Below are 27618 nucleotides of genomic sequence, written 5' to 3'. Positions count from 1 at the left end.
TCAAGGCCTCTCTTCAGAATCTTCTTCCACATGAAGATCCACTGTTTGAGATGCTAGGAAGGACTCCCACGTAGCAAGGCACTTAAAAAAAACCACAGATACATATGAATATAGCAGATAGATTTCTGTAAAACTGGTAGCCAAGGAGAAAAAGAAGGAAAAAAAAATAGCAGAATAAATATGCATTGTCACAAGCTGCTTTTGTGGGACTATGGTAAGAGCAAAATATGGTTTCCTAGGCAGCTCAGTGATATGCAAAATGTTAGCCAACATGCTGAGTGAGCTGTAAAGGTCACTTTTACATAATGACAAGCACACAGTGTGAGCATTGTAATTGTATGTGTGAGCATGGAAGATGCTAACATTAATTATGCTCTTCTTTAATCTCTCCCTTTAGTTACAGGCAAAGATCACTTGCAAACAGAAAGTGTGCTGTTAGGCACAGTTCCCTTGTAATCTCTGTGGGTTCCTATTGTATATTCAATTTTCTTTCCGGGTTAAATTAAACCTTTTTTTTTTTTCTAAACATACAGAGAATTCACTTTTCTCCTGAGTAATGAGAAAGAAACGGGACCAGAAAAGCAGGGGTGGGGGGTAGGGAAATTGTCATCCTTACAAAAAGCAGCATTTCTCTCCTCATGGAAAAATGTATTTATAATTGTAAAAACTTTTTTTTTTTTTTTTAATTGGAAGCACCAAGACTGTAGGCAGTAAAATGAAAAAAAAAATCCCCAAATGCTTTCAGTTCAATTTGACTTAAATGAGTATTGGCAGCTTGGCAAACCATTATAAATTATAGATTAGTGTTGACAGTCATGGCAAGGCTACACTAGGTAACCCCTGGTGTGCTGATGCTTGTTACCCAAAGTACCAGGTTTCTACTGTTTCAAGTCTGTCATTAGAACAGGGCAGGCAAATTAATATACAAATTTTATTGTTTTGATGACGTTGAAAAAAACCCTTGAAATTTAAATGTTCTAATAAAATTTTGACTTATACATGCATACCTATTACTCTTGACAATGCAGCTTATTTATTACTCACTGTAGACAGGTTTTTCATGAAGAATCTGAAATACTGACTATAAATAAGTCTTCTGAAACTTCTCAGGAATGATCTTCTTTTATATTAAAACCTTGACAGCATACTCCATTTATCTGAACTTTGAATTAAATCAGTATCCTGAAAGCAGCATCAGTTCCTAAGTGAAAACTTTTGCCATAAGCTATTCAAGCCACAGTAATTTGCTATGCCCAGCTACAATGAAATATCTAGCAGCCATCTGTCATTGCTTAGGAGACAGGGAAAATACACTAGTATCCATGCTGCTTGAACTCACAGCCACCTAACTGTCTTATTAGACTTGTCTAGTGAATGACTTCAAAACTCTACCATTAAATATGTAGATTGAATCATATTACATTGGAGAGCCTAGGTCCTGGTATTATTGCATATCTGCATGCAAGCAGACGAGTGGGAGGATCTGATAGTCATGAATAATGTTAAAGTATAAGCTCAAAGAGCAAAATGAAGAAGATGCACAGGATGAGCAGAGTTGGGAGAATCCATGATGACACAAGGACACAGAACCAGGGATACCCATAAAATTAGGAGTCACAAAAGTAACATGAGAAAACAAACAAAAGGCAGCACTGATTATGTCCCCAAAAACATTAAACAGTAGAAGACATGGGTGTGCAAGATAATGTGAGAGGTTAAAACAGCCAACTGACCTAAGAGACCACAGAGAAAAAAGTACACAGGAATTTATTTCTGCATAGGTTCTTAGTTGTAATCAGGCATGTTAGAGACTGTTCCTGTAATTCATATATTGTGCCCTAGACTATGGAAACCATTAATCTACTCCCTCAATCTTTCTTTTCTGATCTTACTGACAAAAATCCCCAACTAACTCCTGCTGCTTTTGCATGCATTATGCTGCTGTTCAGAGCACATCTAAGGTTTGAATTGCTGTGAGAAGAGAGGAATAACAGGATAAGATTCATGTGGAAATCTGCTTTCTTCATTGGCTTTTTGCAGAAATGTTAGTTTGAAATGGTAAATATAAAATCAGGGAGAAACGGTGGAAATAGTGCTAGCATGAAGAGTGACCTACAAGTGCTGCAAACTGATTTCTGACTTAAAAGGTCTTTTTGACATTTTGTATAAAGCCTTTAAGGTTTGATCATTAGATTCTCCCCGACTTCGCATGCCACTGTTGGCAGCTGCGTCTATCTGAGATGCTTGAGCTGGAAGGTGGCATCTTGGTTTTAAAATGTCAATGAGGCAGCTGCTCACAATGTGTCTTCGCTCTGGTGCTCGGACTCAGATTTCTGTTTGCTAGAGCCCAGCCTGGATTACCTGTCCTAGAAGACTGCCAGGAACAGCTGTTTTCCCAGGGTTTCTCTAGGTGTGGGAGAGGAAACGATCACTGTGTCCTGAAGAGTCTTTTGTTGGCAATGACTGACATTTATTTTCAGAACCACAGTTTAACTTATACCATGTAACTCCATGTTTTGTCATTCTATAATTTCAGTAAAGTGAATTAAAATACATATATCTGCACTGGCTGAAATGTAAAAATGGCTTTCTGTTATCTTTGCAACAGTGAGCCAAACTGCACGTGTTAAAATACAATCACAATATGTTGCCTAACCAGATAGATACAATCTACTGAAGTCTTTCCAGACGAAGATGCAAAGCATTTTTTTCAGTTACACAAATTACTCAGTTTTTAATTTAGCCTCGTTTATATAAAAACCCCACATTTTCCAAAATGTAAGAGCAATGGTGGCTCATTTCACTGTCAGACATCACAGTGCCGCTACAGCTGACAAGTTTTATAACTAACCATATCAAAACAAAACTAGATCTCTGTGCCTTAGGCTCAAGCTTTTTTGTATTGTGAAGCATGAACTGCATAAACGACATTTTGTTAGTGATGTATACTTCAATATTATTACAGAATGATTTTACTTCATTCTCCTGGGAGGTTGATAATGGAGATCTAAACAGAGGATCAGTCAGCTTTCAAAAAGGAGACAGTGAGGAAAAGAAAAAAAAAGAAAAACCAAACCCAGGAAATTAAATGTTCATGCATAGGATTGAAATTCATAATCCAATTACTTGTAAAAGCCTGGTGGAAGATATAAAAAAGCCTACATATACAAAAGAAAATAGCAAGAGCTTAAATAAGGCTACTTTGCCTAAAATATACTGATTACCACTGCAGGTCACACATCTATTCTGCAACATAATTTTTAGAAAAAACAGCAAAAAGGTTTTTATATAGTACCATTGCATATCTAACTAAAAAGGAGATATAAAAATAGGATGTGTAGTAGGGATGATAGCAGCAGTGTGTCGCATGCCATGTGTTTTTCTGTTCCACTTCCCTGTTTTCCATGGTTGATACCTTAAAAATATCATTTATGATGGCATTTTCTAGAGTAGAATCTGAAAATCAAGTCCTGTGTGTGTCTCAGAGAGAGACAAAAAATACTTTCATAGTTTCTGGGTGCAAGGAAACAAATATTAGAGTGCACAGAAATAGTGATTCCTACTATTAAAAAAAAGTCTTCCTAAAAGTATATAAAATACATTCTTATGGTTGAAGTGAATGAGGGTTCAAAGATGGATCCTGGCTTTGAAGTGACATTCTCAGAGACAAACTGGCTCAGCCATGTGGGAACTTTTGAAAATCACATGAAGTTCGTTAGTGAAATTCCCAGGCACTGCTAAGGTAGGATGTGATCACCATGCATGAGCAGCTCACTTTTTGCTATGCAACCAAATGACTACTTAAATGCATCACTGTAGAGCCCTCTAGGGCAAACAACAAATCTCATTTATTTTCTATGGCTTTTACTAGGTAGAGAGGTACATAAGGGCTTTGGAGTTAGAGGGAAGTAGCAGTAATGGGGAAGGAGTATTGTTTTGCACTAATAAATCTTTTGGATCAATTTATGCCTATACAACAATGTAGGTCACAGAAGGAGACTAAATTATGCTTGCAATAGTTAAGAAAATCAGGAAATTATTTATATTTTTGGAAAAGAGTAAGCCATGTCAATACCAACAAGAATCTCACTATAACAAAGATAACTTTAGCTTTTTATCTGATTAAGCTGCAAAGGTTTAACAGGATTAGTTTGACACGAGAAAAATAAAATTAGAGGCTATGCTTTAAAACAAAAGCTCATCCACACACAATAAAAAACATGTTCTTTCTATGCCAAAACTAATTAAATATCATCCTACATTATGAGATAAACGCAATCTTCCTGCCTTTACTAGAGCGCCTCATGAGCAGTAGAAAGCCAAATATAAGGTCTAACTAGTCTTTGGATCAGGTTGCAAAATCTAGCCACCTATTATGATGCTTTTTCTAAATAGAAAACACTAACAAAGTTCTTTGCTGAGGAAAATTACAGAGTTTCTTTTTCTTTGATGATGGCAATATCCTAGAGACTATACTAAACACATGAGAAAAACAAAAGGAAAAAATTAGTAAATGTCTAAGGGCTATGGAGTTCAACATTGCCTGGTTTGGTTTTGCTAAATTGTACCAGAACACTTTGGACATGCTGGCTAAATACCACCACTACCACCAACTCTGTATCTTGTTTTGGTTTTAGTAATGCTGCCTCCTTAGGGCTCTGCAGAATGTCTATCCCTAACTTAATGAGAATACTCCTGGTGACAATCAGCTATCTCAGCCTCAGTTGGACCCTGCGGGCAGCTTGTGATTTCAGGTGTTCGGCGGTACCTCTGCTGGCCCAGGGTTCAGACAATAGTGTCACACCTCAGCCATGGGCAGAAGGAATAAAATAAATGGTACGGTGTTAACACATGCTTCATTCAAGAACTTTTTTTCTGTAAGACAGACAAATCAATGGTATTTACTTCAGAAATAGGAGTAAAGTTCTGAATTTTAAAATACTAAAACCTTTTCATATTTTTTTTCAGAAAATCTTCCCTATTTTAGCAATGCATTTACAGTCATTATTAATACAGTATGTTACCAGCTTTAAGCCTTTGTGGAATACAGAGAGACTTAAGCATGTATCCAACTCTTTTCCAGAAGCAGATAAAAGGAAGTAGAGAACTGTGTGAACTCTTGAGACCAGCTACAGCAATTCCAAACCATTGGTCAGTCACGGTTATTCTTGGTTCCTAAATGACAATGTATTTAAATGTATTATAACATAGCTTGTACATGAGCACAGGAAAGCCTGCATTCTCACAGGCCTGCATACGTGCACCCTGTAAATGGGCAACACTGGGCTTTAATTAGCGCATTGAGAGACACAAAGAGACTGGTGATTCCACAGCTTAGAAACAAAGGAACCATTCTTATTCAAGTATATTAAATGTAGATAGTTAATAAACTGGAAGGCTACAGAAATAGCTCTACTTGTTTTGAAGTAGTAAATTCAGAGAAATGTAATTACAGGTAACACTTCAAAGTAGTACTTCATGTTACATGAACTTTAATTCAGCATAAGGGAGACATACTCCTTTATGCTAGCGAAGTGATGCTTGACAAGTTGACAGCAGAATCCTTGGGCAACTACAGTTATGGAAAAACCCAAACAAATGTAAGGTCATACTCCTTCCTCATATTGTGGTGAAGAGGAAATAACATTTTAGAAATTCAAGTATAATTTGACACACTGCTATGTTGTACTTGACCACAACGTTTTTAGTTTTATCCAGCCTTGAAGGACTGGATTTCTATTGCAAAAGCCACCAGAAAACATGAGGTTATCTGTATCTTGTTACTCTGTAGCTGTCAGAAATTTCAGGGATGCAGAGAAGGGCCACTCACAGGGATGACCCTGGTTAGGTTGTGTGCCTGGGGAATGGAGTCAGCAAGACTGGGGAATAATGAGGAGCACAGTGAAATGCTGCTATGTAGAAGGGAATGGGATGCTGCTCATGGAGAGGCAGAATAGGAGTTTAACTGGAGGGGAAAAACAGAACATGCTTGGGGAAAAACAAAAGGCAAGAAATAAGATAAGGGGTGCTACAGTATTGAAAGGCTTAGGAAGCATCAAATGGTGTATCAAAAGCATGAACAAGTAATTTAACTTTGAGCATGTGAGAGAACGTGACTGAACAAGTGAAAAACACCGTAACAGGCACTGTGTTTGTCGACTAGTTTAATGAGTAGAGACTCAAAATACTATCCTTAAGGTAGGAATTTTCTTACTACTCGAAGCATAAAACTCATCTTCTGATTCTCAGGTTTCTGGGATTCCCTTCCTGAAGTTCACTTTCTAACAGCGAAAGCAGATGCCGGGGCTGCTGCTTCTGCTGCTGTCAGGAGTGCCTTACACACCTGTAGTTTGTAATATCAGGGCCTCCCACAGTAATCATTTCTCCAATAATTAACCATCAGCATTAACCACAGGTCTCAAATAAACATGCCTATTTTGGATCAAAACTCCCAATCTAAATATTAATTTCATCAATTTGTCTCGAATGCCAGAATTAAGATAATGATTTTCTGATAAAACAGGAAAAAGAATTGGTAAGCCCTCGCTTTGCAAACAAGGAGGGATACAGTTAGCACAATGTTTTCTATTATTGCAGCTGCTGTAGTAAGATAAGCTGTTTTCTTCTAAAATTAGATCTACCGAGATATTAACAGCAAAAACCTTTTATACAGAATTCAATATTCAAAAAAAGCACTAACAAAGAATAATGTCTCAGTATAAACCAATTTGTTCAGTATTTCAGAGGCTATTTAAGAAGAACCACTGGCAGTTACGGAGATAGCTGAACGATTTTCTGCACTTTGTGACTTAATTATAGTAATTTCATGTACAGTACGAGCTTTGGCATTCTGAATTAAAATTCTAATTCAGCAAAATCTTCTTCTAGATAGGAAAGAGAACCAAAGAATTATTTTTGTGTTTTAATCTAGCTAATCATTCATTAACAAAATATTCTGAGATATTTAGCATAGTTTTAACATACGTATCGCTGATATGGAAGTCAGGAATCATTAATAACTAAAGAAAATGTGAGAGGATGCCAAAAGCTTGCTGCCTGATTTCAGAAAATATTTTGATCTTAATATGTAACAACAGATTGTCAATGTCCATGCATCTCACAGTCTGTATGTTAATTAATTAGACTCGATTATCAAGAGCTCTGTCTTTTCAATTACGTTTTAACAAAATGATCTCTAAAATCAGGACACTGTCATTGGCTAACGGGCAATCCATTAAAAGTTCAGAACACAGGATTGGAAGTTACAGATATCAACATATATCTGTGAAAATTACTAATTTATGAGTAATAGATGGCTTAGTGCATTCCATTTTTTTCACAAAATAAGGAGAAATTCTTTTCAAAAATTCAAGACATCTGGGATATTTTCCAAATGTTCACTTCATTCAATGTCTTGGCCATGAAGAAACAGCACAGACTGCTTAACATATATTGTGATATGTTTTCAAGGTCTCTTTCTTAGTATGTATTATTGTAAAAAGGAATTCTTACTGAAAATATTAGCTGTGCCATTTGAGTTGAAAATAAAAATCTAATTTCAACCACTTTTCTTTCTTGCTGAAGTAGTAAGTTTCAGTTATAGAAAGATTCCGTTTCTTAATTGTATACACTTGCAGCATTGTTTTGTTTTTAAAAAGTGCAATAAGCTTTTCATATTGACTTCTCAAAATTGTATTGTTCTTTATCCTTGTAAAATCTGATTATTTCGTGGTTGACAATTCCTCAGAGAAATAACAATGAGGGCTTCCTGAATGAGCTGTCTGACATGGAATCACATTTAAACGTTTTCCTCATATAGGATCATTTACACAAGTTTGAGCTTTCCAGAGGGCTTCTTCATGCAGTTACAGCAAAAGGTTTCCAAACTGAAATACAGCAGTTGATGTTGAACCGAAAAATACATTCCAAATTGGTGTGGTTAGTAAAACAAGAGTGCCCTCTGTCGATGATGAACTCAGGATCAGCCACTTGGGCACAAAATACATTTTGCTTGAAATGTGTCAAATTAAGGACAACTGCCTCCCTCTTCCTGCAAAAACTGATTCTGAAGTTAACAAAGGTTTGAACTATACTGCAAAAATTCCTCTTTACAGACAACTCATGGACTTCTCCATTGAAATAATCAATGAAAAAATAACATTGCAATGAGAAAGTGTTTTACCTCTTCATAATAATGGAGATTATTCTCAGCCACATTAGTGAATGTTGATCTCATGTCACACTGCATGTTTTGCTTCCACCTGTCCCAATCTGCTTTCAGAGCATTATTGGCACATTCGACTTTGTCTTCAAGTTTCCCAATCTCTTCTGAGAACTAAATATAAATTGTAAACATTAAAAAATATTAGTAAACCACCATTTCAAAAGTGATTGAAATCAAGTGATTGTAGTGCAGACAAGCAGAACTGCAGAGCCGAGGTTGGTATTCAACTTAGCACAGAAAATCCTCCCCCAAGGACAAATTTAAATTTTATTCTTAATTAACAGTACAATTTCTGAAATATTAAGAAATTCTAGACCTGAATTAAAGTATTGCTGAAGATACTTTTACTGGCTGAGAAGTTACAGACTCTGGCAACTCTTCACTGGCACTTGAGAGTAATGCATCTAAGAAGGAAAATATAGAGGACTTTACTGAAGCAGAATCAACTCTACAAATTAGATTTGGTCAGAAAAACTGAGAAAACCCTGACAAAACCTTCAATAACCTCAAGAGAAACTAGAATGAGGAGAAGACAGCAGAAATCAAAAGCACAAACTTTCTGATCTCTTGCCACCTTGCCATCTTTTCTTGTGGAACTAACCTCTGTGTGACAACATGAGGGAGAGAGAAACACAGAAGCAGAGAAATACATTAAACCAAAGGACTTCCGCAGAGAAGAAACTCTTTCACAGTGATCCAGGATCAAAGACCTTGAGGGCTACTCCACAGACATTATTTGCTTCTAATTACTGTAGATGCACAAAGTGACTTTTCAGTTAATGGGAATGAATAAGAGGATGCAGGCCCTCTCTTTAATGAGTCTTCTAGTCCTCTCAATAATTGTTTTACCTACTGTCATTTACTAATCAGCTGTGTGAGTTCTGGCTGGCACCCAGTCACAGAACGAGGTACATCTGCTGCCACTACAGTGCAAATTCCTCTGCTGGGACTGCACAGGGACTGTCTGCAGCAGGGGGAGGTCAGGCAGAACACCACCCATAAGAAACATCAAGCAGGAAAAGTTTCTTTCCATTGCAACTCAGGCCCCATACACCTTCCTCTTCTTCCTTGCATTCTGCCATCAGACAAATTGTTTTCTCCTCATACGACTCTCCTGTAAAGCTGGATAGCTCCTTGTGCTCTCTGCAGAGCTCATACTTCCATTGATATGAATGCTACAATTTATCCTGCAAATTAAGTATTATTCTGAATCCAATTTCTTACATTGATCACACCGAGGCAGCTAGTGTGATAAATCTCACACCAGTGATCCCCAGAGAAGGCCAGCACAGCTCATCAGATATTGGACCAGGGGACAGGGAGGTGGGAGCCAGACAGTGCGAGGGCAGAGTGCTACCAGATGTGAGCAGCGGACCTGTGCACAAAGAGACTTGGCCCAATAGCCAAATTACCTGGTAAGTGACACAGCATTTTATGCTACCTCACTATACAAAAGAGCATGAATTTCTGTCAGCTACATCAATTAATCCTACAGCTTGGTGATACTAACCCAAGAGTTAAAACATAAGATATGTTCTGAATGTGATACATTCAGCATTTTGTCTCTTTACTACTTAGTTTAAAGCCTGAACACAGAATTCTTAAGTTAGCATTTAACACTCATCTGGTTCTGTCAGAGCACATTAAATCAACCTTTTGTTATAAGTACTGTTAGCACTAGTGGCAGTACCAAAACGGTTAAAAACTGGCACACCACAGAGGGATGCAGTCGCGTGGATGTGTATATTCCTGCAGAATGGAGCATGGGAGAGATGGAGCCACTAACTCCAACATCTTCACAGCCAGAGCTCTGGAGGTAAGAAAGGTCTGGATAAGAAGGAGGACACCAAAGTCCTCCCAAGCATCTGTCAGAGCCTGCCTCCAAAATCACAGACTTCAAACCTTCCATGCCCTGAACAACTGCCTTCTTCATGGATACATTTTGGAGTGAGAGACAAGGTTTTACCTTTTTAGTAGCATCACATGCAGCTTTCTAAAAGCCTGGTGGCATGGCATGGCTCAATAAAGTGTTTTTCCCAGCCAATGAGACTGACATCTCTTCAGGCTTAATTTGTGATTCCAGACTATTTCAGCTGCACTCACCTTGGGCATGTTTTGCCTTCTCCTGCTGTATAACCTCCTGTTTGTTAAGTCATCTAATTTTTGCCATGACCAGTGCTAAAGATCTCACAGCCTTTTATCAGCTCGAATGACAGTCTGGGATTCCTTATCTATGGTGGAAATGTACTTCAAATTAGATTAGAGTTCATGCCACTCATTGTCAGTGGAATTTCTGGCTACTAGATTGCACTGACAAGTTCAATCTGACATCTATGAGATGATTATAAGCTACATGAGTTCTGCTTAGGAATAGAAATGTGCAAATACAGCCAAACTAAGGGTTTGACACCAATGCAAATAACAGCACCTGTGTTACGACCACCTTTTCTTGTGAAATCAGTCTGGTTAAAAATGTCAGCAAAATATTTGAATATATAATAAAAATTAAAACACAGTAAAAAACTGATTGAAGAAACTGTTAGGAGGTATTTGAATGGTTAAAAATAGCACTACACCATTCTCTGTGGCCAAACTATAATTTAATAGAAAAAGCCTTCAACTTCTAATTAAGAAAAACTCTTCAGGATACAGCTGCCACTCAATTAGAGAACACAGGATTTTATGATCAGATTAGACTATCAGACATCTGCTTTTCTGCTCTTATGCGACTGCAAGGAGAATCAGGCTCTCAGAAAGAGGATTTTTTTTTCAAATGGATAAGAAATAGAGGTGTTGGAAAGATAAAACAAAGAACTGAGCACCTGGGTAATCACACTGTCCAAAAGCTTTTACCAAAACTGTAAACACAATTTTGGAAATGCAGAAACAGTGAAAAAAGACCAGTTGAGCAAACTGATCTCAAAACGTTACTGGAAGCAAGTATAAATATCTCCTTATGCAGTAACCCATTGTCAATATCAAATCAACATGGTATGGTCAATACTGTGCTAAAGGAAATATGTTCCTTTTTGTCTGCGACAGTTCAGGAAAAGACAGTGCATGCACCTTGTGTGAGGACTTCTCTTCTCTATGGTGGACAGCAGTAAGACGAGCTGCTAAACAAGCTGTAGGAAATTGCAATTCATCACTGAATCGCTCTGTGCAAACACAACTGTTTTTAGCATGTTGCCAACAAACCACACAAATGGGAGGAACTGATTAAAAGGGGTATAGTGTTAAAAAGTTGATATGACTAGCCGCATACAAATAACTTATACAACGATGCACAGCACTCCTTTCTGGCAGAATAAATTCTTAGAGTCATAGCATATCTCAAGTTGGAAGGGACCCATAAGGATCATTCTTACTATAGATACTGTGCTTCTACATGCAATGCAACTGATGGGTGCTGCCGGGCTGTGGGACACCCGTGGCATGGGGTGCTGGGGACACAGGTGGGCTGCCGGAGTAAAACACCATGGCTCCACCAGTCCCTCCCCAGGCAGCCTGGGGACACAGGGATCTGCCACTGCCACCCCAGTTCCAGCCTGGGGCCATCTCCAGCTTACCGTCCGTCCTCTGGGCAACTTTGAAGAGCTACACACCTCATATGTAAACTAAGAACAAAGGACAGGTGAAGCAGCAGAGAAAGCAGAGACAAAAACAGATTAGAGAACAAAGTAGGCTGTGAAATGAGAGGACGATAGAAGTAAACAGAATTTCTACTTCTGGAAAAAACAAAACTAGAGGTATTTACTTACTGCCCCATTGCAGTACACAGAGGCAAATTGTTACAAAATATACCATAGCCATCGTAGATACCAGGCAGTGGTAATATAATCTTATTTATTCAGCTCAGTGACGAGAAATCAAACAAAAATATGCATTTCAAGTGCCAAAAACTATCTACACAGCTCATCTTTACATGAAAGCTAATTACGACAACCCTGCTAAAATGTATCTGAAATGTCAAGGACTTCCTCCTTTGATGTACTAAAAAGTTATTATTATTTAGTCATTTTTATATATTATTTACACTGAATAACGCTTTGTGTTAACACTGTGCTAGAAGGACATTAGTTAGGCTGGAGAGTTAAACAATCGAAAATTTTTAAAATGCCAATACCCATCTCAGAAGTTCCTTTTCATAGACCCGTGAGCCCTGGGGTATGTTTGGGGTATGTCTGCCCCCTTGGGCTACCAGCTAGGGTCTGACTTCACTAGAATGAATGGAAGTGAAAAAATATCTCTGGGCGCAGGCAGGTAAGACAGAAACCTGGAAGAACAGAATCTAGAACATTTTATTTTAAATAAGTCTGATGAGCAGCTTTGCTCATTCTAACCACCTCCTCTCCATCTCCTGCATCAATGAAGCAGCAGCTACAAGAGCACTGCAAGTGTTACTTTCTTTTAACTCCCAGTGTGGATGTAAACAGAAATGCTAAAAATAATGCTGCGGTACAGTCTGCGTTGACAAAACACTGTAGTTGCCCACTAATACCAGTCCTTTGCTCCAGCAGCCTGTCTACTGAATATTGCATCTTTCTCATGACTGCCTGTGCCTGGCAGGCACAGCAACAAAGGCCAAGCCTTTTCAGAATGAGAATTACAGAGACAGCATCCAGTTACACAGCGCACTTCCCAGGATGCGTGTTCTGTGGGGCATCAGCCTGGAAGATTTCAGCTGTCTGTACATACTCACCAGGTCCTTTTCTGTCTTTTTATTGGCTAAAGCATCAACTCGGCAGTCAAGCTCGCCTTGAATTTGGTCCCTCCTTTTCAAAACACCCTTAATTTAGAAGAGGAAATAAAAAAAAAGTAAATAGAACCAAATTCTAGACATCTATTCAGAAAACCATCAAACAACTTGGCTGTTTAATAAATTAAATGAAGCAAGATCACAGCATGATGCCATTTAATAATTTTGACATGATACATGTACTTTTCACCAAAAAAATCTTAAATTATGAAGACTTATTCTTCAATACCTGTATTTTATCTTAGATGTTTTCCAAGAACCTTAGTAAATCCGAAATCGGTGCTGCAAGTTTCTGCCACACACGGTATCGTTGTATGAGAAAAACTGCAACAGCAGTTTACTTGGTATCAGCTCAATTTACTATATATTCACATTTTAAAATAGCAACATGAGTTTGCTGAATCTCGTGAACAAAAGTGTCTTGAGTAAAAATTGCAATACAAAGTAGAATAAATTACTAAAAATAGTATACCAGGCATTATTGAAATTATGACTTTAACCTTCAGTATTATTTTGTAAATACCCAAGACATAGAAGCAGCATGACAAATATAATTACAAATCTCAAAACCTTCTTTTATGTTACCTTGCTACAACTGGTTTTACTGCTTCTTCTGTTTATACTAAAGAGATTTTCAGTGTTCACCTCTAGCATAGGGCATGTTGAAACAGCACAGGGCACAAGCAGCTCTGCCTTCTCTAGCTGTCTTATTTGACTGAGCTCTCTTTAAAATCTTGTCACTTTAACAAATACAATAGAATAATTTAGGAGGTTAATTTTCAAATAATTTTTCAATGTTCTTTTTGAACAGGTATTCACTAGAAAAATATGGTAAACCTGACTTTGCATAATTCTGAGTAATAGATTAGCAATGCATACTAATGCTCATAAATCTATGTTTCAATAGCTCAGAATATCTTTTGGTTATATAAATATAGAAAATGTTTAGCTGTAAGCATAGAAGCAAAACAAATATGTCTGGAACAGCTTTCCTTCATGTTACAAATGCTTTCTCTTTTTTACTATTTCTTTTGCCTCTTTTAAAACTATTTAATGACTATTTGGCAACTTTTATCACAAATACGCCTTAAATTACAAGATAAATCCAATTATTTTAATATTAATATGCTACAACTATACACAAGCACTGACTTCTAATGCCAAACAGAGGGACTGTGTTTACAAAGCAGATTATTATACTTCTGCATTTTTGTGTGTAATATTTAATGGTTCCCTGCCACAAAATCCTCAAATAATTGTATGTGGACCCATAACCAACTCATTGGTGCAATTTGTACCCTGCAAAGCAGTAGTACTCTGCACTCCCCAGATCTGTTCTGTGAGTCAGGGAGGAAGGAGCCAGTCCAGATGTAAATATTTTAGCTATGAATTCATCTCTTTCCCCATTTTAAGGCTGAACTCCCAAGACTAGAAAGCACAAGGGTTGTATTGTATTGGCCACACCTTCTTCTGCACACTCACGCATGATCTTGGCAGCACTGCACAGAGGTCCCTGTGCTGGGGGGTTGAACACACCTCTGAAAGCAGATTTTACTGGTGTGTGACTTCCCCTATTGTATACTTAGAATGACTAGTAGTTCACTCTCCAAACTGCGAGAGGGAAGTAAGCTGCAGGAAAAATAAAAAAACATGGTGAATGAAAGGAAAGATCGGTTGTCAAACAGGAATGAGCTAGGGGAGGAAGATTTTCCTCTGGACAAGGCCCCATGGCAGCCTAACACTGTGCTGCAGTGGGCAAGAGATACTTGTAAGGTGTGCATGAAGGGCCAGATAATCACTCTGGGGTTTGTCCACAGAAACCTCTCTGTGCTCTGGACGAAAGAGAACATCTGAGAAAGGCTGACCAGGCTGCAGACTAGAAGGCAATGGGCAGGCAGCATCTCTTCAATAGCACAAAGGCTACGATCACTCATGGGTAACAGACTGAGAAATTTTGAAAAATAATTTTGGAAGTAGGGGAGAGGAAGAAGACCTAGCAATTGCTAGGATGGTAATCTCTTCAGACTTCTAAGCAAAGCAGTACCTACCTCCATCTGCCTGCATGTAAATATAAATAATGAGGCCTGTGAAATACAGGACATTTTGTATGGTTCCTCTTTCAGTGACGCTTATTTTAAAGACAGCAGTCATTGAAGCAGTAATTCTTAACCTCTCGGTAGCTAAGCCTTACTGAGAAACTGGCACTGCTCTGCAGGCTGCCAGCAAAGGCTCGGTTCACCTGGGTCTTGCTCTGCCCCTGGCCTGTAACGCACTCAGCCCCTGCTCAGACACCACTGCAGGAGGAGCTGGGATCCAGCAGTACGGAGACTACAGATACTGCAGCTTGCATTGCTCAAAACCGAGACAAAGAGCGGTTTGCACACATTTTCTGCTTTCTGGAGGCAGCAGAGTGGGAATTACGACATGCTGAATTCAGTTACTTAATTATGTTGATTATCCATCAGCACTGAGTTTATCAACTCTCTAGTTATATTTTTTTACATTCTCTCCAAGTGTAAGAAAAATACGTACATAAAGGGAACTGAGAGTGTCAGCGTATGGCAAAGACTAACACATGCTTATATAATGGCACAGGGACTGGAAGTTCCCTGCTGTTCTGGAAAAATAAAACATGGTTTAGGAACATCTCCTAGAAAGGGAAAAGCCTCTCCCCTCGTTTTCCCCCACACAATCTGTTACTCGATGAGTTCACATTTCAGCAGTGTCAGAGAAGGTCTTTCTCAGCTGCTGTTCCCCAAACCCTTCTGTGTTCCACAGCTACCACGCAGAGCTCTCTGAAGATGGTAAAACCAGAGACTCTAGCACAGCCACCAAGCGCTGCCTGCTGTGCAGGACCATCCAGCCCTTCTCTCTGGAAGGGCCACCTCTTGCCTGATCAGCCAGGGACACGGGACCGACCGCATTCCCTGCTGACAGTGGTCCTGAGCTGTGCATGTTTAGTAACAACAGCTCATAGAGGGACTGCAACATCATCAGTTACAAATTCTCTTCTAGACTTTGGCAGTGGACTAAGCCAAGTTTTACATACAGCCATAAGCAATCCTTAAGGAAACCTTACCATTAGAATGTCACTATAGAGAACATATTCATGTAAAATTGGCAGCAGGTTTTCCGAGAGCCCTGCCATTCGCTTCTCCGTGGCCTTGCAACACTTGTCGATGCAGCTGGCAACACCTTTCAGGGAGTCTGCTATGTCTTCTTCCGATGCTGACCAGAGTGTGTGGATAGGGCCGTATTCCTTCATTTCATTAAAATACTCTTGACAGGAACATAAACACATGTTACTCTCTTGTTCATTAACAGATGTTTAAGTGACACTAATTGCAACTTCATATTTACTGTGAACAAAGCAGGAGACTGAGGCTAATGTTTAAATTTGCTCAAATGACCAAGATAAATAAACCGCAGTTAGTTGTTTATGAATAAACTGATCAATTAATGTATTGTAGACCTGAATTACTTCATGTTGCCTTCATACGGAGGGACATGAGCCACAGCAGCCCCAGGTAGCAGTCAGTCTGACTTGCTTCTACCGCCTCAAATTCCTCTGCTACAATAATGCTCCAAATCCTGTCTCAGTTATTAAAACTAGCAGCCTTGCTATGTCCCAAAAGTTTCAAAAGACACACTGAAGTTCACTCCAGTTCTGCAGGTGTTATCTCCTTTAGCAGCTTTTATTAATCTACATACAAGGATATCCTACAAATTATTTCTCTCAAAGGATATCTCTCAGAGATATCCAACAAATTATTTCTCTCAAATTATTATTTCTCTGTCTCTAGGCCAAAAGATAACCTGTAAGCAGAAAAAAAGACCCAGAATTCACTACGCCATTTGCTAGGGCTAAACTTGGGGAAGGCTGATATGACCTGGAAGCTCCCTGTTCACAGGAGGGTACTGTGAACACACTGTGTTTGTATTGAAAGCACAACTGAGTTTATAATGAAGAAATGCCCAAGAAAAGATGCAAGGCAGCCATGTGGCATGAAGAGTGTAATGTTTACTTTGAGAGCACAGGTAAAAAGATAGCTATACTTGCTATGTTTTCTTCTTTCTAAGTTCCTTATCAATGACATGTTAAAACTCTTCCCGTTAACAAGTTATTCAAACTAACTTGAAGTTCTGCCAAAACTTTGACTGTTATGAAAAGCACAGTGTAAATACAAATCTCCATTTTGCCCTGCTTGCTTGACACAGTATTTTGCCTGGCACAATGAAAACTAATTTACTTTTCCAATATATTAATTTCTTAAATCATTAAAACTGATACTTGTTTTCTACTTACCCCTTTCTTCCTTGTAAATTCTATGAGCTATTTTGTCTAGAACATTTATTTTCTGGCTAAATATTTCCACGTAATCGTTCATTTCTGTAAACATTTCAGGACGATTTTTAACTCCTCCTCTTACTGAGGATGCTACAGCTCTGACGGTCTGTCCCATCCTGCTCAGCAAACCGGGACCCTGCTTCTTGTGTGAGGAAAGTTCCTAAAGACAGAACAAGCCATGTTTACTTCCAAGGACTTTTAAAATTCTCTGAAAATAATGCATACTTTAAAGCTTAAAAAAACCAAACTGACAAACACCACCAAAAATCAAAACAAACTAACAACAACAAAACAAAAAACAACAAAACCCAAAAGTATACACATAAACCTCTGTGTGCCTTTTTAGTGTATAAATCTTTAAAATTCCCAGACCAGTGTCAGAACCGTACCTGTCATATGCATGTATTAGCTAAGCCTTTCTGGGCAAACCGACATGTGCCACGTGTCACACTCCCACATGAATGATTAAAGATGGCAAAGAATCTTTACCATTTCATACTTTAGGGTGAGTTCGCTAGTTTGGAATTTAGCCTTTTGAACAGGTAAGCAGGGGTAATGAGTGCAGAAATAAGTCACTGAGGAAAGCATACAATGTTTCTACTGGAAGAAGTAATAATCTATTTTTTTGTAACTCTTTTTATATATTGCTGGAATAACCTTTGCTGAAGTTCAGTGGTAAGCTTTTCTGAGTACAAAACTCCAGTTTTCAGATGGACACACCTTGCAAAACTACAACAGGAAATTCAAAGGCTTTATTTTTCTGTTATGAGACTAGTATAAATTTAAAGAAAAAGCAGATGAAAAAGACAGTGACATGCCAAAACAATAATTAATTTAAGAATACTACTTTTCATATAATCTTGGAGGCTTATGTGTATACCAAAAAGCAGAGTTAAAATATTGTGAACTTGCCACAAAAAAACATAATACAGAGAAAACCAAACCAAACCAAACCAAACCAAACCAAACCAAACTTGCCCTGGAAGGTACAGCAATATTTATGGCCACATACATGGTTACCAGAAGGACAGAGAAAAGTTTATCTTGAGAGATATTTCATAAATCCCCTGCCGCCTTCTGCCGCTCCCATAACAAGCTGTGGGAGGACACTATTGAATACCGAGCTAGGGCAACTCCTGATATACGCTATGAACACAAGATGTGGTTTCACATAACGGTGAATAAAAATAAAGTCATTTTACCCAGGCCTGTGCAGTAAGAAAAATTTTGAAGTCTTCATTAAAAGTTAAAGTTGGATGATCAGCAATACGGTTCAAAAATTTATGTAAAGCTTTTCTTCGAGTCTCAATGAATTCATCACTAAATCGTTCCACCATTCCTTTCATTATGAATTTTTCAGGCAATGGCTAAGGAAAAAAGAAGAGATATATTGTATAATTTTCATAATGTTAGGGGTATTATAATAGTTCTTCTACTTAACAAAAATCATAGGTATACCTTGTAACACCCACCATGTAAAAGCCTAACTGTTATAAAGTTATCTCATTCAGCAGCGCTATAACATGGTTCTTGTAGCACACAGTGCTGAAGAATACACGTACAACTAAGAAGGAAGGACATACTTTACTGCAAATGGCACAATTACAAACAAGAAATATCTTTACGGGATTTTTAATTATCACATAAAGCTAATGAAAATAGGCTGGTTCAAAGTTTGTGAGACTTCAGAAACTGAAGAAAGACCTCAAACATCTCTGTATAAAACTGAAGCCAAACAAATAAAGATAACTTAAGTTTTAGCAAACGAACAGGAATAATCAGTGTCGGATGTGCTTCTTCAAGTTTGCTCTTCAACCAAAGGAAATCCTGATATCGTCTTCGAACTTCATATTCACTAGAGTCAAATTCACCACGAGAAGTCTGAAAACCAGAGGGAAAAAAACAGGCCCAGGTTAGAATACCAGAAAAAAAAAAAGAGCAAAATAGTTTTAGATTTTGGAGAAAACTGAGTGCTTGAAAGCAATGCATACATGATGCTATTTTGCCCATTTTATTCGCTTGCTGTTTTACAAAGTGCAATGATAAAGTACTTGAAGTGACAAAACACGTCCCATTTTAGCAAGAAATCAAAGTTCTACTGTAAAAAAAAAAAGGCAAGCACTAAACTGCACACTAGAGTGGCTTAGAATAATTAGCCTACCACAGTGTTTCCAAAAGATTTCAATCATTTTTTAGCGTGGCATTTTCCTTCTAGCAATCACAGTTATGTTCGTTACTTCTAGGGCACTTCTTGTAAAGTGATTAGTAAACTATGAGTAAGGAAAGTGCATTTTTTAGCATTCTGAAAAAAAACTCCAAATAGCTGACACATGTCCTTGGGACCTGCTGACACTGGTCAACTATTCCGACATTCAAAACATGAAAACTTCAGCATATCACAGCAATAACACTTCCTGTACTGCTTAATGGCTTCTGCGTTCCCTCATCAATTCCAGTTTCATAGCCCTTCGTTAGAACTTGCCAACAAACCTTTAATGAAAACATGGACTCTTTGTGGCTTGATTCTAGAAGACAGAGCAGTGATAAAATAAATCTCATGGTCTGACAATTTTGCAACACTGTAATAAGCATTTTTTGTATTAGGCATTAAAGTGATGAGTGCTGCTTACCATTCATTGCTGCACAGAGATTTATAATGCAATGCAAGTAAATTCTAAAAACCTCAAAACATGCTCTTGTAATCTACACATTTTTGAGGGTTGATTAAAAATTTTTCAAGGTATGTGGGAGGAATACTATTACTTTATCATCACCAACCAGCACTTCAAATTAAATACGATAAGAAAGGATAGAATAGATAAAAAAGCAAAAGCAATCCACCTTAAAGCCCTTCCACACTTGCCTGAAGAAAAAAATGTTCTCTCGTCTACAAAAACATGCATAAAGTGAAAATTATTGCTAGAAAGCTAATGAAGATAGCTCTCCTCCTACTCTTTAAATATTTTATGGTGAATTGATATCTCCTCTTATTTAAGGATGAATAATTCCCATTTGAAAATATGGTTTTAAATGAATCTTTTAAAAGGACTTGAAGTAAAATAAATTAACAGAGCAATTCTCAAAATGCAGCCTGCAGAATATTTGCTGGTGATCCCAGAAGAGCTGGCTGGTCTCATGAGGCTGACTTTCTTCCTTATTTCCAGTAAATAATTTGCATTCAGGACAGCTAAAAATACACTTAGCTGTTTCCTAGTATCGCTTTTTCATTGGAGGACTGTGGCAGTTTCCCCAGAAATCATATGCAACTGTAAATGGGAAACAAATGTCCATGTGATCATGGAAGTTGCAATTAGAAAACAGTGGAATTCAAAGACTTTGTAGCAGGTAACACTTATGTGAGACAGAAGACTGGTAGCCTGCAAGTGATCCAAAAGTCATAAATACTTGGGCTAATATAGTGTCTTCAAACAGAATCAGTCCTTCCACTTTTTCATATTCCAGCTGAAGATCACCACAGAAAATGTTATTGTCACATAGAACTGATTTTACTGTTGAAGAATAATTAGCTATTTTCTCAGCATAAGGAACATAAGTACCTACATATGTAGACTTACTGTTCTTTTTTTTTTCCAGAATCTACCATGGAGTTTCATACAGTTTTAGTGGTCTATAACGCATGGCAAAATCAGTGTAATTTAAAGGTAGCAATATCCCAGAGAATGGCATGCAAGAAGAGTGAAAATGCTACTGCTGTTATCAATGTAAGCTATTATAGCCATGACTAGCTGCTTACCTTTGTGACTACTCTGTAGGTAATAAATGTTTCAATGGCTGTAATGTGGCTTTCGGGATCATCGACTGTAATGAAGAGATCTCTTAATTCTGGTTCATCCTCAAATTTATACTGGTTTATCATTGATGAGGGGGATATTGGCACTGAAGGACTGAATGAGTTTACCTCAGTCAGTGATGTATCCTACAGATAAGACATGAGAACATCTATATCAAAACATCTTTGTATACAAACACACATCCAAACACATATGTCCCAGATGCTAAAATAGCAAACTTTTAAGTAATCTGATAAAACAGATAAAACATAGAGCAGATGAAAGAATTGTATAGTACATAGCAAATCTATTATCCTTTTCAGTGTTTCCTTCATTGAGGATGTAAGAAATAAGATTTGTTTTAAAACTGATGAAAGAGCAAAATGCCGCCGTTTGGGAAGAATGTTCTGCACAGTTAGAAAGAGAACTTGCCTATAAATGGTAAAATTAGATATGAATCCTGACACCCAGTAAATGTGTTGGATACTTATCAGCTTTACTAATATTGTCAGAAGCCAGTTACTCAGGACTTGTGAAGTTTGAGTTATCTGAAATAACCTGAACAAAGTGGATTTTAAGAAAATATTATTTAAAAAGAAAACAAGACAAAATCAGAACCAAAATTTTTATTGGAATTGGATATTTCAGTTTGCATATATTTTAAAGTAAAATTTGAAATTTAAAACATTTACAGAGACAAAAAATAAATATTTTTTAAAAGAAAAACAGTAATTAAGGATGCAGTATGAATTTGCTGCTTAGTTTCTAAAAAAAAAGTCAAACCACTCTTTTGCTGAAGTGGAAAACCACTATTTGATAGCATCAACCACTTCCACCACAGCTCTCTAAGAATGTGTCCCCGTAGCAGCTGCCTCTGCTCAGTGTGTTCAATGGTGATCACTCAAATGCTGAGAAATGGAGTGTAAATTGGAAAGAGGCAAGAAATCTCATTTTCTTTCTTAGATGCAAGGCTGGATGAGAACTACTAATCTAAAATCTTGAAGGGTACAGTGACTGGGAAAATAATTTCACTAACACCATAAAAGAACATACGGGGTTTGTGTGGCCAGGTTTTGTTAGTGGGGAGGCTATGGGGTGGCTTCTAAGGGAGTCTGATAGAATCTTCCCCCATGTCTGACAGAGCCAATGCCAGGTGGCTCTAAGATGTACCTGCTGATGGCCAAGGCCAAGACCATGCCCATCGCCAAGGCCAAGACCATGCCCATCAGTGACAGTGGTAGCACCTCTGGGATAACATTTAAGAAGGTTTAAAAAGAGACAGGCAACACCAGCAACTGCAGCTGGAGAGAGGTGAGACTGTGTGGAGCAGCTCTGCAAACACCCAGGTCAGTGAAGGAAGAGGGCAGTAGGTGCTCCAGGCACCGGAGCAGAGATTCTCCTGCAGCGCACGATGAGGCCAGCTGTCCCCCTGCAGCCCATGGAGGTCCATGGTGAAGCAGAGATCCACCTGCAGACTGTAGAGGTTAATGGCAGAGCAGATCTCCACCTGAAGCTCATGAAGGTTAATGGTGGAGCAGATATCCATCCACCTGCAGCCTATAAAGGACCCCATGTCAGCACAAGCAGATTCCCAAAGGAAGCTGTGGCTCTGTTGGAAGCTCACATTGGAGCAGGCTCCCGGCAGGACCTGTGGAGAGAGGAGCCCACACTGGAGCAGGTTTTTCTGGTAGGACTTGTGACCCTGTAGGGGACCCATGCTGGAGCAGTCTGTTCCTGAAGGGCTGCACTGTCCTGAGAGGTGGAGGACAAATAGAGATGCTGTTTCATGCCTGCTAGCACTAGCTGGCCATGCTCTACATATGAAGGAGGTCTGATAGTTCAGAGTGGCCCATGTGGTTCAAAGTGCTGAAGCAACAGTAAACTTCTAGATGGAAAAAAATAAAAGCATGTGAGCATGTAAGGGACTTGAATGGCTATATAACTTGAGGAATAATGACTCTGCAAGGCCTAAATTGGATGAAGGCAAATGTGTTTCATATTTCTAATTTTCTATGGGTCATTAATATCATAATGTTTTATTCCTTCTTCTAGGTTGCTACTAAAATTTGTTCTGTACAGGCAGGTTTCACAAAGTATATTTTTATATGGAAAGGCTTATGAATATGTAGTTTGTGAAGCAAAACACAGGCAATAAAAAAAGCATAGGATAAGCAGGTCTTCAGTTTTGTTGTAATACAGCTCTAGTGTTCATCTGCATGTAAATGAATGCACCTGAGTTTTAAACAAACATCTGTTTCTCTTTCTTTATCCTCATGATACTTCAGGTTTACTTCCAGCAGTTCTTGAGGTTCATGTGATATAAGTCCATCATCACAGAAACAAGGTTAAAAAAAAAAAAAGGATAACTTTCTATTTTCTCTACAGCTGTAATTTTGTGATTGGAACTATGTTTTGTGTGAATACAGATGAGGGCGGAGGTTTTTGTGGCACAGGAAAAACAGACAATTCTAGTTCTTGGATTGTGTAACTTGCAAAGAGCATCAGGGCCTTGTCCCAAATCATGATGTCCTTTCCCACAGCTCCCCCAGCCCCAGCTACCTGCGGCAGCCCTTCTCCCTTCCAAGCCCCTTCACTCCTGACAGAGCAATTGGCAGAGACGTGTGTGCTGTGCTTTACTGGCCAGGAGACCAAAGAGAAAAATCAATGAGCTCCTGGCTATAATATGGCCTTGCTCTGCGTCTCTTTCCTCTAACACTTGCAATTACCCTGTCTCACTCGAACATTTGGCTGCAACTGGTCAGTAAGACTCCAAAATAAATAAGGGAAGGAAAAGACTCACACAGCAGGAGCAGCCTCAAAGCAGGCTGAGCACACAGCTGAGCCTGCAGCTCTTGGTAGAAGACATTAAGCCCAGGGGTTTGCCTAAACACCACTACTCCCCAGAGCAGATCATCGACTCAGGGTTGCCTCCATGCCTCATCCATCCCACCCTGCCAGTGGGGATCCAGAGCTTGCAGTCATCTGAGGCCAGGGATACAAAGCAGGTCTGCAGATAGACTATGTGGTGGCAGAGTTTGTCTTAGAATAGCTTAGTTGGAGCGTTCTTCAGAGAAGCAAAGAGATTTAGGAAGACAGAATAGTTCCTTGGTCAAAAAAATCACTTATAAATTAGTCTCAAATCCTTGACCAACTCACTTTGGAAGAGAAATTAGCCTCTGTGCAATTCTGAAGTGGCATATACATCTTTTCCAGAAATACCATTAAGTTTTCTGTAATTAGTAAATGGAGACAAATCCTGTAAAACAGAGTTTGAAAGACCTGCTAAAGATTAAGTGTTAACCAAAGTGCTGACAGCTTTGTCAATGTTAGGTCAAGGTATCAGTTAACAAGAAAGGGAAAAATTAACCAAATGGGTATTGCGATATGTGTGGTACTCTATACTTTGAAACTAATGGAAGAAAGCAGGTTGAAAACATTGCATTTGTGTGACTCATAACTCAACCAGCAGAAGTTGTCTCTGCTAAAAAGACCTCAGACCTTTTTCCATGGTAACGGAAACTAGGATAAAGTGAAATGCATGTCACATCGTGAAATGCTTTATCAGAGTTGCTGAAGAAGATCCTCGTCTGTAATGTTCAAGATGTGTCACAGGATAGTGGCTCAATGGTTTATGACACTATCACGTTAAATGTCTATGAATTTTCATAGAATAAACGCCCTGTGTTTACATCTTGAGTAATAACTTAGGGTATTGAGGCTGACAATTTTTAAGAATCTCATTTTTCACCATTTTGGTAGCTGGTACATTTCATTGACTAAACTGAGAGAGATGAAGTCAATGTCAGGCGCTGAGTCTTGCGCTGCTGCTGTCCTGCTTGGCCTGGAAATGCTATACCACCACCTTAAAGACTGTGGTGTGAGAAACCTCATTAAGGTACAATTTAAAACAAGGTGGTCCTAGAACAGTACATTATGTAAAAATTGGTTTTAAAAAACTTAGTCTGAAGCTACATTTAGCCTGTGAGTTTCCCTGCAATGTATGGTGCATGAACAAAGTGGGTGTAATCCCAAATCAACCTCAGAGATTTTGATCAGATCAAAAGATCAGCCCTCAAATTGCATCTGAAAGCAGACAGTGAGTTTCTGGTCTATATGTAGCCACTAAATGCAGGTGTCCAAGCTGTGGAAGGAATGCTGTATTTTCAGATAATGACAAATTTTCTTGTTTGCAGGAATAAGTTATGTGGCATGCATCAATAGTAGTTGATTTAATATAAGTAAGAAATATTTGGCATGAATGCAGGTAGCAGAAATTTAAGGATAAGTAGTTGCCATATAGCAGCAGTAACTTGTATCAACTACACTTTTTTTTTTTAATTCCCAAGGAGCATCGCTCTCGTCAAGCAAGCAGCGTAACTGTTGATACGCTGTATTGATAGGCAGATGCCTGCATGCAGACCTGCCTGAGCTTACCTAGTAAAAACAAAAGGATTCAAAGTAAGAAACAAACAACTAAAATTGTATTTCAACATTGCTTTTGCATGCGAGTTCAGGGAATCATTCATCTCTTTATGCCAAGTCAAGACTGGTGTTTTCCTAAAAAGTGATTTAGCTAGACCCCAGTTATGCTTCAGAAAAACACAGATAACTTGGTGAAATTTAGCCTGATCTCTTGTGTGTTACAGACCATTGAATCATGTAAATAGTCCCTTCTGGCCTTAAAATCCATGAATTTTGAGCATTTTACTACAGTCAAAAGTTTAAATGTGTAGTTCCTAAGAAGGAAGCTCTTATTCTAGTGTTTTTATTCATGTATACCAAAAATGTCTTGTTTCCAGAAATATAAAGAAAAACCACATTTAATTCACGTGACAACCAGTCCTACTGAAAATACATTTGGTGTCACATTTTCAGACAGGAAACATCTCTGTTTCTCTGTAGTGTCACACATCCTGTCACACAGCAATTCAGAAGCTGCAGAAGGTGAATGGGGCCTTAGCCCCCATATATGTTTTTTCTTTTTTCCACCTTAGCTCTCTATGTCCTTATGTTATATTTTAGATGCTGCCTCGATAAGGCATATAGATCCAGACATGTTCTCTTCTTTAATAACTGAGAAGGCATAAGTTAAGTCTCACCTTGAACAAATCAGTGCAAACTGAGAAACAATATATGTGGTAGCCATGCCATGCTTCATTGGTTTCATTAAACTTAGCAGTATTGGCAAGACTGGTGTCCCTGTACCTGGCTGTGTGCTTTTGGAATGTGGACCTTGTCAGTTACACTCGTTGTATTCCCTTCATCAAAATACAGATGTTACCTTCTCAAAGCTCCTATGTGAAAGTGCTAGACTTCCCTTCATCTTTTAAAAGAAAACTCAAACTGAAACATGGAAATATTTATATTTAAATACAACTGCAATTACTAAACATGACTGTTTATTTACAGATACATGCACAGTACATGACAAATGTAAGTGATGAGGTTACAGTGAGTCCGGATTACTTGGCAAATTTAAGGTAAGCGCAGTTCTGACTTGCACAACTCCTCTGAAGTAACAAAACCCGCTTTTCATGCCCAAGGAGAAGCCGCCCGGGGCTCCGCTGGGCGGGCCGGGGGGCGCGGGGCTGCCTGGCGCAGCGCTCGGGGGACCCCGGAGCCCCGGGCGGCTTCTGCTCGGGCAGCGGCCGACAGCCGCACCGGCGCGGCAGCGTGCGGGCGCGGGGAGCGCGGCTGCCCGGGCAGGGGCCGGCCAGAGGCTGCGATCGCTGCCACCGCCCGGGGCGGGGCCGTCCCGTCCTCCCGCGCCGCCCCGGCTCCCCCGGCGGGCCAAAGTGCCGGCGAGCGGGGCAGCGGCCCGACCCGCGGAGGGCGCTGCCGTACCTTGCTGAACACCTCCAGGTCGTCCTCCTCGTCGTCCAACGCCAGCACGTCGGCGGCGGCGAGTAGCGGCCCCCGTGCCGCGCCGGGGGCACCCGCGGGGGGCTCGGCCCCGGCCCCTCCCCTGCCGCCGGGGGAGGGCGGGGGGAGCGGCGGCCCCGGTACCCGGCCCTCTGCCTCCATCCTCCTCTGCGAGCGCGGGCGGCGCCGCCGGAGCCGCTCCCCGGGGCACCGCAATTGGCCGCCCGCCGCTCCCCCGCCCACGGCCTCGGCCCGCCCCGGGGGGCGCGCCCAGTGCGCAGGAGTGGAAGCGGCGGCGGCGGGAGGGACGCGCTGCGGGGCCGGGAGGAAGCGGCGCCGGGCCGGGACGTGGCTGCGGGCAGGCGTTGGCTGCCGGCCGGCCCCGCGGCGGCGGCGGCGGGACGGTGGCTGAGGCCGCTGGCGGGGAGGAGGTGGCGGCTGCTCACAACGGCCACAGCCGTTTTCGTGGGGGCGTCGGGCTTGTTCACGTGTCGGCACCTCCCCGCTTTGGTTGTTTCCAGGGTTGCTGGGGGACTGGGCGGGCCGGCCGGGGCCAGCCGGGCTGGGTTAACCGCCCAGTGCGGGCTCGGGAGCGCTGCTGCTGGCCCGGGTCACTGGGAAGAGCGTGTGCCGA

The 27618-nt window shown here is 39.9% G+C and overlaps 1 protein-coding gene across 1 annotated transcript; it reads right to left on the bottom strand.

The window, feature by feature from the left end:
- Positions 1–27146, bottom strand: SNX7 (sorting nexin 7; the record flags this gene model as incomplete). Its single annotated transcript, XM_080348506.1, has 9 exons — positions 1–81; positions 8183–8335; positions 12927–13013; positions 16063–16262; positions 17290–17491; positions 18534–18698; positions 19102–19212; positions 21086–21268; positions 26967–27146. 9 exons carry the CDS (start codon positions 27144–27146, stop codon positions 1–3), a joined length of 1362 nt encoding a protein of 453 aa, XP_080204632.1.
- Between the last annotated feature and the right edge of the window lie 472 nt (positions 27147–27618).

Source organism: Nesoenas mayeri, assembly GCF_963082525.1.
Source record: "Nesoenas mayeri genome assembly, chromosome: 8".
Lineage (NCBI taxonomy): Eukaryota > Metazoa > Chordata > Aves > Columbiformes > Columbidae > Nesoenas > Nesoenas mayeri.
Note: the sequence above shows the minus strand (reverse complement) of the source record. Positions and strands in the feature narration are given on the sequence as shown.